Below are 14,836 nucleotides of genomic sequence, written 5' to 3'. Positions count from 1 at the left end.
AAGCGAAGAGAAAAGTAACCAAGAACAGAGAGCCAAGGACAAATACCATCAATTACAAACTGACAAGTTAAATGTTGTGTGTGCATTAAATGACAAGCACTTATTCAGTTCAATGGATTATGAAGAGTCGTTTGAAGATTGTTGCTTTAATGATAGCACAAATTTTGGTGGAAATGAAGAAAGAGAATCTGCTTTGGCAGCCCATTCTGAAGCTCCTTTAGATGATAACGATGATACTGAGATAGTCAATAAAGCAATTGGAAATGGTCAGGAATTTCTACTTAACAATGAATCTGACTTCATTATTAAGGAAAGAGGAGACGAAAAGTTTCTGATGAGTTATTCCAGTTTAAAATTTGTTTCTGAATATCAATGAGAGCCCCACAAAACTTAATGAGAAGGTGGAAAACAAAGTTCTTTTAAATGCCGATGCCTTGCATGATCCTGAAGAAAAAGCAGAAATCGAAGTACCATTAATTACAGATGCCTTGCATGATAATTCTACAGACAAGCAGCCATCTTCTTTTGAGAAAGCCAAAAGTCTCGTTCATCCTCTTCATTTTTATTATACACAAAGAAAGACTACATTTTCTGAAAAGTCTTTAGCAGTTGAAGAGTTGCAAGTGAATTCTTTTTGACAAGAAACAAATTGAAAAGAAACAAATGATACGAACTCTAGAAAGAGTGAAAGAAAATATTGTAAAAACAAAACACTAAAAATGGGGATAGAAAGCTCCCCAATTAGAACAAATAAGAGGGCCGCTTGATAGAGGTATAAGCCGAGGCCACCGGAGCCTATCTCTGTCGAGTGTGTCGATTGAAAGAGGAGGAGAGATAACTCAAATTCCAGCACAAAAATCAAAGAAAATAAGCTTCCACAATAGAACGGAACGTGAGATCCTTTTTCAAGGCTCAAGTACTCAGACCCATAAGATCGATTAAGGAAGACCCATTAAGTAAGGAAGGGGAACTAATTCCAGATATCGATTAACTGCTTGCCAACCGAGACCCCATAGGTGAACCCTAAGTTTCTACATATTCTATTTTGAACAAAGGAAACAAGAACAATGGGAATGTTGGTTCATTTTCAAGTCAAGGATCTTCCGGTCTGCGTGCGTGGGAGCACAGCTCAAACAAAGAAGAGTCTGGTATGAATTCAGGCCCAACCTGCAAGTCAGCCAAACACGTGTCATTGGACACTTCACCATCTCCTCCCGTCAAAATAATTTTCCACATCTGGATGGCAAAGACTAGTTCTTGGATTTCTGGTTTGGGGTCATCATATGTTTAATGTGGGCTTAGACGTTGATACCTGTGCCTACTGAATTTATGGAGGAAATCAGGTTTTAAATTTTCTCGCTCGATTCGCAAAAGGGTCCGACTCGTAATTCACTTATGACTCCGTGTTCGATAGCCCGACCATAGTGATGAAAAACATAGAGTGTTGGTCCTGCAAGAAGAAAGGTCACTTGAGTTTTGAGTGCCCATAAATGAAGGGCAAAGGGAGAAAAAAAGCCATGATGATCGGAGCAAAGGCTGGCTAAAACATCGATAGGTATGCCTTATCATCCAAAAGGATGTAGAAACAGCAAGGTCGATCCCACATCTCATAAAGAGGAGGAATACGAGGGATGATAAGGGATAACTAACGCAGGCAAGGGGGGAATACCACAAAGAGAAAGGCTTCTCTTTGCCCCTTACGATGAAGGCTAGGAAACAGGTTGGGCGAAGTATCTGTGTTGGACACTTACGATGAAAGCTAGGAAACAGGTTGGGCGAAGTATCTGTGTTGGACACTTACGATGAAAGCTAGGAAACAGGTTGGGCGAAGTATCTGTGTTGGACACTTACGATGAAAGCTAGGAAACAGGTTGGGCGAAGTATCTGTGTCGAACACGTGTCCGACACAAATACGCACGGACACGCGCCGAACACGTGTCAGACACGGCAGAGACACAGCCTGGACACGGCCTGTGCAACTTGATGGGTTTTCTGGGCCCAAATAGAAAGGCCCAATGGCCATTAGTAATTAAAAAAAACAACAAATAAATTAAAAACCTAATACCCAGTAACCACGATAACACACCACCCATTTCCCACTGCACGCATTCTTTGTCGTCGCCGCCGCTGACGCCGCCGCTCGCCCCTACCTCTGTTTTTCTTTTTTTTTTCTTAGGTAAACTCCCCTGCCTCTGTTTTTCTTTTTCTTTTCTTAGTTAAACTCGAATAAAAACAATCATCTTTTACATCCCTTCTTCTTTTTTTACAACCCCAATTTGAGTAAACTGATTTTTTTTGTACGTTTTGTTTCTGTCCACTTAGTTTTGTTTATTTCATTTTTATTTTCTATCATTGTGCTTACACATTAGGATGGCATCTTCATCAAATTCAAATCCATCCCAAGAAACAGCCTCTTCTAGCATTGAAGATGATTCAAAACCTCTTTCGCAATATGTAACTAAAATTCAAAAATTGAGTGAGGTGGAAATTTTTCATGGGAATGCAACTTTTGTCAAGCCATCAAGAAAAGCTCTTACACAAGAGTTAGAGCTCACTTGTATTTAGCATTTTTTGTGTTAAATTTACTTATATCCTAAAAAATATTAAAAAAAAATAAACGTATCCCCAACGTGTCCATGTCCTAAGTTTTTAGGAATTGACGTATCGCTGTGTCCTGTCGTGTCCGTGTCCGTGTCCCGTATCCATGTCCGTGATTCATAGGATGAAAGCCTTAAGCGAGAGATTTGTTGTTTTATTGCTCCCGCTTCCTCACATCTGCGCTCGTCAAGTTCGTTAAACGAAACCGAGGACCGCTCATGGCTGAGTATATTTTAAAAAGAGATATAGGCCAAGCGGGCAATGGAGGCTCGTTTAGTAGACAGCAAGCTATGGCTTTGACGAGCAGCAAGTACGATGCTTTGGTCATTCAATTGACTCCTTGCTGCCAGTCTGTGCTTGGTGTCATGCTGGCAAAAGCAAGTCTTATTCAAATATATATACTCTATCATCGATCTCGTTTAGGAAGAAAGGATTGAACCCAGATAAAGCTGATCCAGTGAGTGAAGGTTGAGGGAGAAAGATCTGCTTTGCTAGAAGATGGAGATATGGGCTAAAGCATTGGAATCAAGAGATGGACTTGGAGAGCGAGAAGTAGCGGCTCTTTCATTCGTTCCTGATGTCTGTGAAAGGTAGATGGAGCCTGGTTTTTTTCGATTTTTTTTCTTCCCGTAGTTTCCACTTGTTTCCTTTTTATGAACACAGAACGATCAGCATTCCTTCTCTGGAAACCCATCGATCTTCGTCATAACCAAACTTCATATCTCGAACCAAGCCCGAGGAGCCGAGGAATGGTTAGACGTAGGCATCCATATGTCAACATAGTATCTATTTAAATACGCTCGGATGACCCCTCCTCATAATTTGAGGCATGTTCTTCATGTTGCAACTGATAGAAAGATGGTAGGAATAGGCCACTTCTTGGCAAGTTCGGAAGCTTTGGTGGGAGGGGAACTAATACTAATGGTCTCGGATATGGCAGCCTCGCTTAGTCCAGATGAGCTCTATTATTTTCTAATGAGACTGACATAGAGTACAAATACCAAATACTGATAAAAAGAGTGTATGCGAGTAACTGCGAAAGCTTTTGCATCTTCTTTTCCATTTACTAATTTGAGCTCCTCCTGTCGATCAGTGCAACTCCAAAATCCACTACAGCTAGCTCAAAAGCAGATGGATCAACAATGGTAACTCAAACAAGCTCCGAAGGAGGATAGCTTTGTTGGGGATGAACTTACTACTCCTGGCCCATGCTGATTCTTTGACCACTCTAGCTTCAAAGATCTTTCCCCCTTTTTAGAATGGCTTTAGTGGCTACATTTATGTTAAGTCTGGTCGCTCGGGCTACAACCCAGCTCAAAGTACTTTTATTTAGACGGTCATCCCGAATGGCCTCATTGAAAGCTGCAATAGTGGTTTCCTCAGTCACATTATCCTTCGTCGTCGAATTGGGGCTAATCTCCCTATCTCTTCAAGGTTGGTCAATAATAAATTCTAATATATTGGTGACTTTCTCACAAGGAATGGGCTTACACTCGGAAGAATGCTTTCCCCCCTCTCTTTGCCCAACTCAATGCTTTAAAAAAAAATTATGTTCACCCTCCCTCTCCTCTTCGAGTTGAGCTGCTTATCTACCCAGATCTTTCAGAAAGAAGTCCCCCCAGCAACTTGATACTTGATGGTGGACAATCCTTTCTTTCCTCTTTCTAGCGCTTTCACTAGAATCCCATTTTACAACTCCTAGTGCTTCCAGACATGCCAAGCTCCACATATTCTTGTACAGTGAAAGGGGGATCGATTCCATAAAAGATGAGATCTTTAAATGCCCTACTTAGTTGAGATTTCCACATATTCACCTGGTATGATTGGTATGAATTGGGAGGCTTTTACAACTCCTTGCTAGGTTCCGGTTCATTTGTATTTAATTCATGTTTTTCCTTTTCTTTTATCTTCATTCCTTTCGGAGCTTGTATGTTTGAACAATTTTGTTCCTTTTCATCTATCAATGAAAAGTTAGTATCTTGTTAAAAAAAAAAAGGGAAAGATGCAAACATTCCACCACAGCATTCTCAAACCAATGGAGTTGGGACACATGAAGAGGAAGTTGAACATTCTTAGAATCTTTAATAAAACAACAATCACTTTCACACCAAAACAAATAAAACTTGTTTCCAATACTGCAACTTTTCAAATCCAGGCTTCAAGAAACCTTAATCTTATAGCAAATCCTGCTGAAGAACACTCTCGAGTCTCACCTTCCTTGTAATCTTGAAGACAAGACTTGAAACAAATTCTGATGGTGAACACTCCTGAATGAGAAATCTAAGAGAGAAGGGAGAACATAGCATTCTACCTTTACAACATTTTTACACTACAACCTCTAAAGTTTCCCACTAATGGATATGAGGCGTTTTCCAGAAATATTTTTATACAAACTATCATAAATTTAGTTGAATGCAGTATTTTTTTCTTGTAATTTCTATAGTCACTTCGTCCCCAAAAGATTAAAAAATGAAAGTTCTACCACCTTGTTTCTAAATTTTAAAAACAATTTGAAATCTCTATTCCACTGTTGCAACTAACTAAAGAATGGAAGACATCACTGACCTTCGTTAGAAACTATTAGTAAAAACCAATTTAATGTACAAGAGGCATCCTAACTTTTATCTACCTTATATATCATTAAAATGCAAGAAAATATTACCTGCATCAAATATGCACATCCAGATCTAGTCAATGATGGGAGAGCCTCTTTCTTGGCAAACTCAGATATACGCTGATGCACTATGTTTTTTATCTACATAGTATTCAATATTAAAATAACGAGGTATTGCCACATCACCATCAATCCAAAGGCTATAAAATGTAGGTAAACAACTATATATAGTGAGCTCACCAGGGAAAGTCGTTGCTCACAGTACAATCTATGGCATTCTGCAAGGATCTCTATATATTCTTTTCTAGTAGATCTGCTCTCAATTTCTTCCAACATAGTTTTGAGCTACACAACTACAATATTTAGTCATCCATCTATAATGCTTTCAAGGATTCCTAAATTTATTCTGAAAGCAGTCTGCTCCTTGTATGGAAAGCTGACAGCTTGATTTATAACAATATAATGACAAGATATTTTATTGCCAAAGTAAGCAGAAACATTACCTCTTCTGCTGCTGCCTCAAATCGCACATAGATAAAAGATGCTTCTACACCTTCAGAAACAGCAGTATTACTGCCGCTACTACTCCGCATAGCTGCCTGAACCTGGTAAATGAAACAATAACTTTAACTACAATTAAGACATCTAACAGCAAAGTGCCACAACGATTGTGTCTAAACATGTTAGTATGCACTTGTAGGTAGTCAGTCAACATGGATAACTTTTCTTCACCTGAGAAGAAGCACTTTTGAGAACAGAAACAACATGAAACCGGATCATACCAAGTGCCCGAGACTGTATAAAGATGAAAATATAGAGTTAAAAAGATGTACATGGCTATCATAAGAGCTGGAAAAGATGTGCAAATGTGACTTGCTTACAAGTAAACCGATATAAAATTTGTCAATGCAGCTAAGAATCAAAATCAAATTTTCATTTCTTTCTTTCTCTTTTTTTTTTTCTCGCTAGGGAGCTCAATTTTCCTGAGGTTAAAGGATGGTGCATGATCAAAGTAAGCTCACCCTTTTATGCATCCCATCTACAATACTCTGCTTTTTTTACGTAACTGCTTCCATAAGTGAAGTCAAGTATTTGTTATAAATTTAGATCTTGCAGTCTTATCTCTAATCTCTAGCTATCATCTGTAGTAGTAAGCTTCGAGAAACTGAAATGTCCATTTATTATCAAACAAACAAAGGCATGAATTGAACTAGGAAGTCTAAACTAAGTTAATACAAAAACAATCCATCGACACAGATTAAAAATCCGACACAGGAGGGCAAAGAATAAAAAGGTTGTCTGGACCTAATCCAAATCATTTTGTAAAGATGATGTAACTCATTTTTCTCATCTCAATCAAAAACTAGTCATCTTACAAGAATAAAAAGGTTGTCTGGACCTAATCCAAATCATTCTGTAAAGATGATGCAACTCGTTTTCTCATCTCAATCAAAAACTAGTCCTCTTACAAACCTGAACTATTAAACAAGTTGTGTATTTACCAAACAGCCAAATTAACTCTAACTAATCCAAGTAGTTATAATAATGTACAGTATCATGGATAATATTTACTAGAAAGAGTGTACAATCGGTGTCAAAAGCAGAGAAACCACACCACCCAACCTATTTAAGAGGGATGGTAATTCTCTCATCAACAATTACCTTACCCAAATACAAGATGATCTCATGCTCTTTTTTTTTTTTAACAAGATACGAACTTTTCATTGATTTATGAAAAGGAACAAAAATTGTTCAAAGATACAAACTCTCGAGGGAGTGAAAGGGACAAGTAAAAGTAATGAAAAGAAACATAAAAAGATTAAACCGGAATTATAAATGCCTCCTAATTATTACATATCATACCATGAGAATAAATTAGAAAGAGTACACCATTGAGGTTTTGAATTTAGAAATATTGAAAATTTCAAGTGCCTTCTTTTTTCCTTCGAACATCCTTTTGCTTCTCTCAAACAAAAGCTTTCACTCATTAATCCAAAGTAGACTTGATTTTTAAGGCAAACACAACCCGGACAACAGCTGGGGTACCATCTTGGAAACTTCTGAATCATAAACCCATGACAAACTGAAGAGCCGCAGCAAAGATATCCAACAACTGACAGAAAATGGGCAAAGAGAAAAAACATGCAATCTAATTTTCACTCCAAGCTTCACAAAAGACACAAATGGGTGGCACAAGGATCATTTCTGGAAGCTTTTTCTGAAGAACTTCCACTGTGTTAACCATACCATTGAGAAGAATCAATAGTTTCTTGGTAACAAGGAGGAGAAATCATTAGGCTTTCTTAAAGAGTTGACCGAAAACACTCCAGAAGAGTCTAAACCCACCTTCTACAGTCATCTTCTTCTTTTAAAACAATCAAACTGAGGTCGGAAAGAAGTTCCAAAAGTTCAACTATTTCTTCATCCTTCAACAATCTTCTAGTTTACAATCTCCAAGAGGAAGTATTCTGATCCCATGCATCATAGACTGACATGGATGGAGAAGAGGATACTCTAAATAAACGAGGAAATCTGATTTTAATCAAAGAATTTCCCAACCACTTATGCTGCCAAAAGAGAATACGGCTTCCATTCCCTAATTTGAAAAAAGAGAATTTTTCCATCAAGTGCCACTGCTTGTTTATGTTGTTCCAAGGACTTAAATTAGAACCATACCTCTTTTCTAATGCATTCCAATCAAAATGATCTGTACCATAGATACCTGCCAACAACCTGTTGCCATAATGCAAACGAGGCTGAGCTAAAACGCCAATTCCATTTAGCTAAAAGTGCTCGATTCCTTCAAATGTTACCTACCCCAAAGCCTCCTTCTTCTCGGAATAAAGAAGTGATGTTCCATCTGACAAGATGCTTCAAGGACCTGTTTGCTACATCTGCCCATAAAAAAGTCCTTATGGATTTTTCAAGTTTGTGGCTGACTTTCACTGCAATTTTTTATTGAATGAAAAGAAGATTGCACCAATGAAAGATTTCGAAGAGGAACAATCAATCACGCTTGGCACAGAACCACTTAACAAGAAAACGTGATAGATAATATATGAATTAGAAGTGATGGAGGTGTTATTATCAAATGGAAGGTTTACTTGGACTCTACTCAATGGAAGGGTTATTTTTTTGAACAAGAAACAACTTTTCATTGATAGATGAAAAGATACAAAGTGTTCAAAGATACAACCTCCAAAAGGAGAAAAATAAAAACCAACTACCAACTAAACCAAAAAAGCCAAAACAATAGCTCCTAAAAGAAAAAACCAGAAACAAACCAAAAAACCAGACAGAAAACCACCAAACTAAACAGAACTAAATACAACTCCAGCAAAACAAAACCTAACAAAAGAACAGGGAACCAAAACCTCAAAAATAGATGAGAAATATAGCGAAGAACAACGTGTCATCTCGGAAAAAGAAGTTACACACTATCTATTGGAACAAAAGTAATGCCCACTTGTTGAAAAAATCTGACAAATCTTTGGGACCGAACATCCATTGAATAACTCTTGCAAAGAGTCATCTTCAAACGGTAAACAAGAAGTTTCTTTATCTTCAGCCTCATTGAATAGAGGAGTAAGACCATCTTTAGAGAAAATATCAAAACCACTAGCAATTGAGTCCTCAACAATGACTTTTCTATCACAAGAATCATAACTACAGATGCTAATAAGTGAATCTTCATCGCCATCCGAGAAATCGGCCTCCAAAAGGCTTTGGATATTCTCTTTAGAAGAACTAAGCTTGTTTAAGGAAGGGTTATTTCAGCATAAGTTCTCCAAATAAAAAATAATAATAATAAAACATAAAAACTCCCAACCCTAACCCTAGTCGCCGCCGCAGACCTAACCCTAGCCGCCGCACCGTTCGCCGTCCCCGCAACTCGCCAACTCTAACCCTAGCTGCTACTCTATCCCTAACCCTAGCCCTTGCTGTCTTCTTCCATTCGCCGTCGACTCTCTAATCTAGCCCTAACCCTAGCCGCCGCTCTAACCCTAACCTTAATCTTAGCGGTCGGCCTCTCCTTTGCCGTCTGCCATCACCACTGCCCACCCTCACCTTCGCCCTCGCCCTCGCCGCTATCCTCGTCCGCACTCGATCATTATCAAATCGACTGCAATCTTTTTCTGTCTGTGAGGATCTCACCAGAGCGCCTTCTACGGCCAAATAGGCCGTTAAGGTCCCTTGTCTAGTCTTCTTTCCGCCGTCGCCGCTGCTCGCCATCCCTAACCCTAGTCGCTACTCTACCCTTCGGCGCCGTCACCCCCCCAACCCGACGTCGTCGTTTTCCGACAACGACATCTTCCTCCGCCACCAACGCCCTCCTAACCTTAATCCACCGCCGACGTCCTCCTATCCTAAGTCGCCGCCAACGCCCTCCTAACCAGCTCACCATCCTTTTTGGTTGCTTTCAAATGGATTGGAGAAATTGCAGCATTCAAGACAATTACTATTGGGTTGGGTGCGACAGTGACCGTTTTCTTATAAAAGACTCTTGGAAGAATGTTCAGATTTCTCTTCCGCTTTCCCAGCTTCATTGGTTAGAAAAGGCTCTGGTGGAAGTTCTGCATTTTCCTTTGTATTCAAGATTCTCCATGCAAGTTAGGGATGGGAATGGAGCATGTCGTCTCTAGAAAAAGAGACTCTTGAAAGGCTGGTTTTTGGAATGCATTGTTTGGCCCTCTTCTGGTGGAAGAAAATTCATAATTGTACCTGCTGGGATTAGAAAGATCGGTAGGGTAACCTTTTGGGACATGATAAAAGACTCATTGATGAATTTCAAAGCGAAGGTATTGAAGGGCGCCTCAAACTTTTCATTTATACAGAGGGCTAAGAACAGAGATAGTATGATGGCATACTCTACCGCAGAGGATGAGCTTTTCGAGAAAAGAAAAGGGAGCAACTCTTATTGGGTTCAAAAGGAACATGAAGTTGTGAAAACAAATTCGGATAATGTCATGGTCATCTCAAGGTTTTACGCTCAGGATAGCTGGAAGGCAATCGCTGACTCCCTCAAAAGTTTCTTCTCGGAACATTGTCAAGTTAACCCTTTTCTTAGCAGATAAGGCTTTATTTAGATTCGAAAGTGGAAGGCTTTTGAACTCTGATTGGCTCAATGGTAAATGGCGCAAGTTAGATGGATTTCACATGAAGATGGAGGAGTGGGATCTTGAAAAGCATGGCAGGAACAAAATGATAGTTTGTCTTGGTGGCTAGGTGAAAATCTGCGACTTACCTTTAGAGCTTTGGAACACAAATTGCTTCAAGGCCATTGGAACCCATCTTGGAGGTTTGAAGAAAATCTCTCCAGCAACACTAAATCTGAGAATTCTAAGGAAGATGATCTAAGAGGCAAACCTTCGTTAGTGGAGTGGATAGTGCCGAAAGACAGCACATTTACCTTATCCGTACTATCTTTACTAACTACATCTCGTTCCTCAAAGAAAGCCTTATTTAGATTAACTTGAACCCCTTCAGCTACCGAGGGCTTTGCAAGCTCCTTTCCAAAATTAGTATTAGGCTTTCTACGAGAGTACTAAAAAGGAAGGGGTTGAATTAATCGTTCAGTATTCTTCATATCCGGTGGAAACTGGTTGCCCTTTGACTTTCGGTTCAAAATAGCTTCAGCATTTAGCTCTTGAAAAATAGAAGTACCAATAATGTCCACTTCTTGATCAATGCCCACTTCTTTTCTGACCATAGGGGTGCTCAACTGACTCGACACATTGTTTGGGCCAACTGGTGCGTTTTGAGTAGATGAGGGGACAGTTGCAATCTACTTTTCCAAGCTAACCTTATTAGAAACGTTGCCAAATTGAAACTCTTCGTCTACCAAGACTTCTTGCAATCTTTAGATATCAAAGGATTTGAAGAATCTGCAATCAACGAAGTCTTTGAAAGCTGAACGGAGGGAACAGACGACTTGGTAGCTTCAGGCCTTGAAGCAATTTGTGTTCCAAAGCTCTAAAAGTAAGTCGCAGATTTTCACCCAGCCACCAAAACAAACTGTCATTTTGTTCCTGCCATGTTTTTCAAGATCCCACATCTCCATCTTCATGTGAAATCTATCGAACTTGTGTCATTTACCATTGAGCCAATCAGAGTTCAAGGGTCTTCCACTTTCGAATCTAAATAAAGCCTTATTTGCTAAGAAAGGGTTGACTTGGCAATTTTCTGAGAAGAAACTTTTGAGGGACGCATTGATTGTCTTCCAGTTATCCTAAGCACAAAACTTTGAAATAACCATGGCATTATCCCAATATGTTTCCACAACTTCAAATTCCTTTTGAACCCAATAAGAGTTGCTCCCTTTTCTTTTCTCGAAAACCTCATCCTCTGCGATAAGGGATGCCATCATACTATCTCTATTCTTAGCCTCTCTGCAAGTGAAAAGTTTGAGGCACCCTGCAACACCTTTTCTTTGAAATTCACAAATGAGTTTTTTAGCATGTCCCAAAAGGTTACCCAACCGATCTTTCTAAACCTTGCAGGTATAATTATGGATTTTCTTCCACTCGAAGAGGGCCAAACAACACATTCCAAAAACCAGCCTTTCAAGAGTCTTTTATTCTGGAGTCGACAAGTTTCGCTCTATTCTCTAACTTGCATGGAGAATCTTGAGTACAAAGGAAAATGCAGAAGTTCCACCAAAGCCTTTTCCAACCACTGAATCTGGGAAAATTGAAGAGAAATCTGAACATTTTTCCTAGAGTCTTTTATGAGAAAACAGTCACTGTCACACCTAACCCAATAATAATTGTCTTGAATGCTGCAATTTCTCCAATCCATTTGAAAGCAGCCAAAAAGGACGGTGAGCTGGTTGGGACGGATGTGAATACAATAACGGCAAGGGTTAGTAGGGCGATGGCAGCAATTTAGGGTAGAGGACGTCGGCGACGGAATAGGGTTAGGAGGGCGTTGGCGGTGGCTTAGGGTTAGGAGGACACCGGTAGTGGATTAGGGTTAGGAGGGCATTGGCGGCGGTTTAGGGTTAGGAGAACGTCGGCGGCAGGTTAGGGTTAGAAGGGCGACGGCGCTGAAGGGAATGGATAGGGTTGGCGAACAACGACGACAGCGGAAAGAGGATAGCCACGAAGATTGGAGGAGAAAACGGCCACGAAGAGAAACCCTAGCGGCACGGAACTGGACAGTAGCGATGGCGAAGGTGAGGGCGGGCAGCAGCGATGGGGGACGGCAAAGGAGAGGGCGGCGGCTAAGATTAGGGTTAGGGTTAGATTGGCGGCTAGGGTTAAGGTTAGGGTTAGAGCGGCGGCTAGAGTTAAGGTTAGGAGGGCAACGACGGCGGCTTAGGGTTAGAAGGGCGACGGCGCCGAACGGAATGGATAGGGTTGGCGAGCAACGACGACGGCAGAAAGAGGACCAGCCACAAAGATGGGAGGAGAAAACGGCCACGAAGAGAAACCCTAGCGACGCGGATGTGGATATCGATGATGGCCAAGGTGAGGGCGAGCAGCAGAAATGGCGGACAGCAAAGAAGAGGGCAGCGGCTAAGATTAGGGTTAGGGTTAGAGCGGCAGCTAGGGTTAGGGTTAGGGTTAGAGCGGCAGTTAGGGTTAGGGTTAGGATTAGAGAGGCGGCAGCGATTGGAAGAAGACGACAAGGGCTGGGGTTAGGGATGGAGTGGCTACTAGGGTTAGGATGGAAGAAGACAGCAGCGACGGCGAATGGTGCGGCGGCGTCTAGAAGAATGGATGGGGCAGTGGCGGCTAGAGTTGGGGTTGGGATTTTCGGGACATGTTAAAAGATTGTTCGGTGAATTTCAATGAAAACTATTGAAAGTCTCTAATTATTCAAATACAGAGAAGGTTAAGAAAGGAAACAGCATTATGCCAACCCCTCCGGTAGAGGATGAGACATTTGTAGAGGAATGTTCTTTGGTCAAGCAACGAGAATTTGAAAGGGGAGAAATTCTTACTGGGTCAAAAAGGAATCTGAAGTAGTGGAAATGGATTGGAATAATGTCATACTTGTTTCAAGATTTTGCGCACATGATAATTGGAAGGAAATTGCATCCCTGAAAAGTGTATTCTCAAAGAATTGTCAAGTTAATTACTTCTTGGTAGCTAAGACTTTACACAGATTCAAGCATGAAAGATTGTTAAATCCTAATTGGCTCAATGGCAAATGGCTAGATAGATGGACTTCACGTGAATTGGAAAAGTGGAATATTGAAGAACACGGCAGAAACGAAGTGTCGGTTTGTTTTGGTGGGTGGGTGAAAATATATGATTTATCTTTAAACTTCTGGAATATGCAATGCTTTCAGGCAATTGGTACTCACCTCAATGGCCTGCCGAAAGTCGCGTCAAAAGCCCTAAATATGTTGGATTGTTCGGCAGCATTTATTCAAGGAGAGAATAAGGTTTGTGGCTTTATTCCGACTTACATGATAACTATGAAATCCAGAGTGTTTGTGGTACAATTGGTAGCCAAAGAAGCATAGACACAGTCACACGACACAGACACAACACAACACCGATACGGCAACACGCCAATTTTCAAAAAAGTAGGACACGCCAATTTTCTTTCTCGTGTCCTTGCCCCCTGGTGGATCGTTTTGATATTAGTTAGCATGTTCTTATTGATGGCATTCATTGTTCTTATATTGATTGTATTTCTCCTTGTTGAGACTCTTTTCTCTTTTTCTCTCACTCCTTCGGGAATTTTTGTATCCTTGAACTTTTTCTTCTTTTCATATATCAACGAAAAGTTATTTCTTGTTAAAAAACCGATTTACAGAAATTTAACCTACCTCCCCCCATTGATAATGAAATCTTCTCCATCTATCAAGCTTCAAAGAAATTTTTTCAAGAATTGGATTCCAGAAACTATGCTGTTTAGGGTTCCCTCCCAATGGCAGTCCAAATATTTGACAGGCATAAAATCAACCTTGCAATTAAAATTGCTTGCCATCTCACAGTCTTGTAATTATGATCTTGTTCGTATTATGATCAATTGGGAGTCCTTTATGTAAACCTTTAGCTTGTGGGAATACCTATCTCCCCTCTTTTTTATGGTCTTGCTAACCAATATATTCTCTGTTTCTTTAAAAAAAAAATCTCACACTTTCATTGCCCCAACACAAATATCCACCTTGTCATATACATAACTAACTATCAAGGGTGTACTCCACTTTTTACCACTCCTACAATATACGTTGCCAGGGACCAAACAATACCTTGGGCCCAAGAAGTACCTCGTCCCCAAGGCGGAACACCATAAATTGCTTACTAACCAAATCAAGTAGCTCCCGAGCTTGCAATCTAGAAGATATTTCCATTTGACTAGAATCTCACACAGTCCCTTACTCGAGTGGAAGATCATACATTCTAGAAGATCACGCCAATTAGAGTTGCAAGGATAATTTTTTTTTAACAAGAAACAAACTTTTCATTGATAGATGAAAATCATAAAATATTCAAAGGATACAGACTCCCACAAAGGAGTAGAAAAAAATAACCAACCAAAAAAAGCAAAGCAAACTCTCCATAACAAACCAAACCATAAGACACCATTTTGAAAGTCACCAACCACGGACTCCAAAACAAAACAACCAAAAAAGTCCCCAGCCTACAGAACTCTGAAAAAACAGCT

General features: G+C 40.1%; 1 protein-coding gene across 2 annotated transcripts in view; it reads right to left on the bottom strand.

The window, feature by feature from the left end:
* The window catches only part of LOC111025573 (sec34-like family protein), a 64,739-nt gene that overhangs the window by 22,412 nt on the left and 27,491 nt on the right, over positions 1–14,836 (bottom strand). For both annotated transcript variants that reach the window (XM_088117532.1, XM_088117533.1), the window contains 4 exons: positions 5,945–6,007; positions 5,716–5,817; positions 5,453–5,557; positions 5,261–5,353 (listed from right to left, as the gene is read on the bottom strand). In XM_088117532.1, the coding sequence (XP_087973658.1) occupies positions 5,261–5,353; positions 5,453–5,557; positions 5,716–5,817; positions 5,945–6,007 (363 nt within the window). The remainder of the gene's footprint in view (positions 1–5,260; positions 5,354–5,452; positions 5,558–5,715; positions 5,818–5,944; positions 6,008–14,836) is intronic.

Source organism: Momordica charantia (genome assembly GCF_013281855.1).
Source record: "Momordica charantia cultivar OHB3-1 chromosome 9 unlocalized genomic scaffold, Mcharantia_2.0 BLBB01000009.1, whole genome shotgun sequence".
In the NCBI taxonomy this organism is placed as follows: Eukaryota; Viridiplantae; Streptophyta; class Magnoliopsida; order Cucurbitales; family Cucurbitaceae; genus Momordica; species Momordica charantia.
The sequence above is the reverse complement of the archived record's forward strand: the minus strand, read 5'-3'. Positions and strand labels throughout refer to the sequence as shown.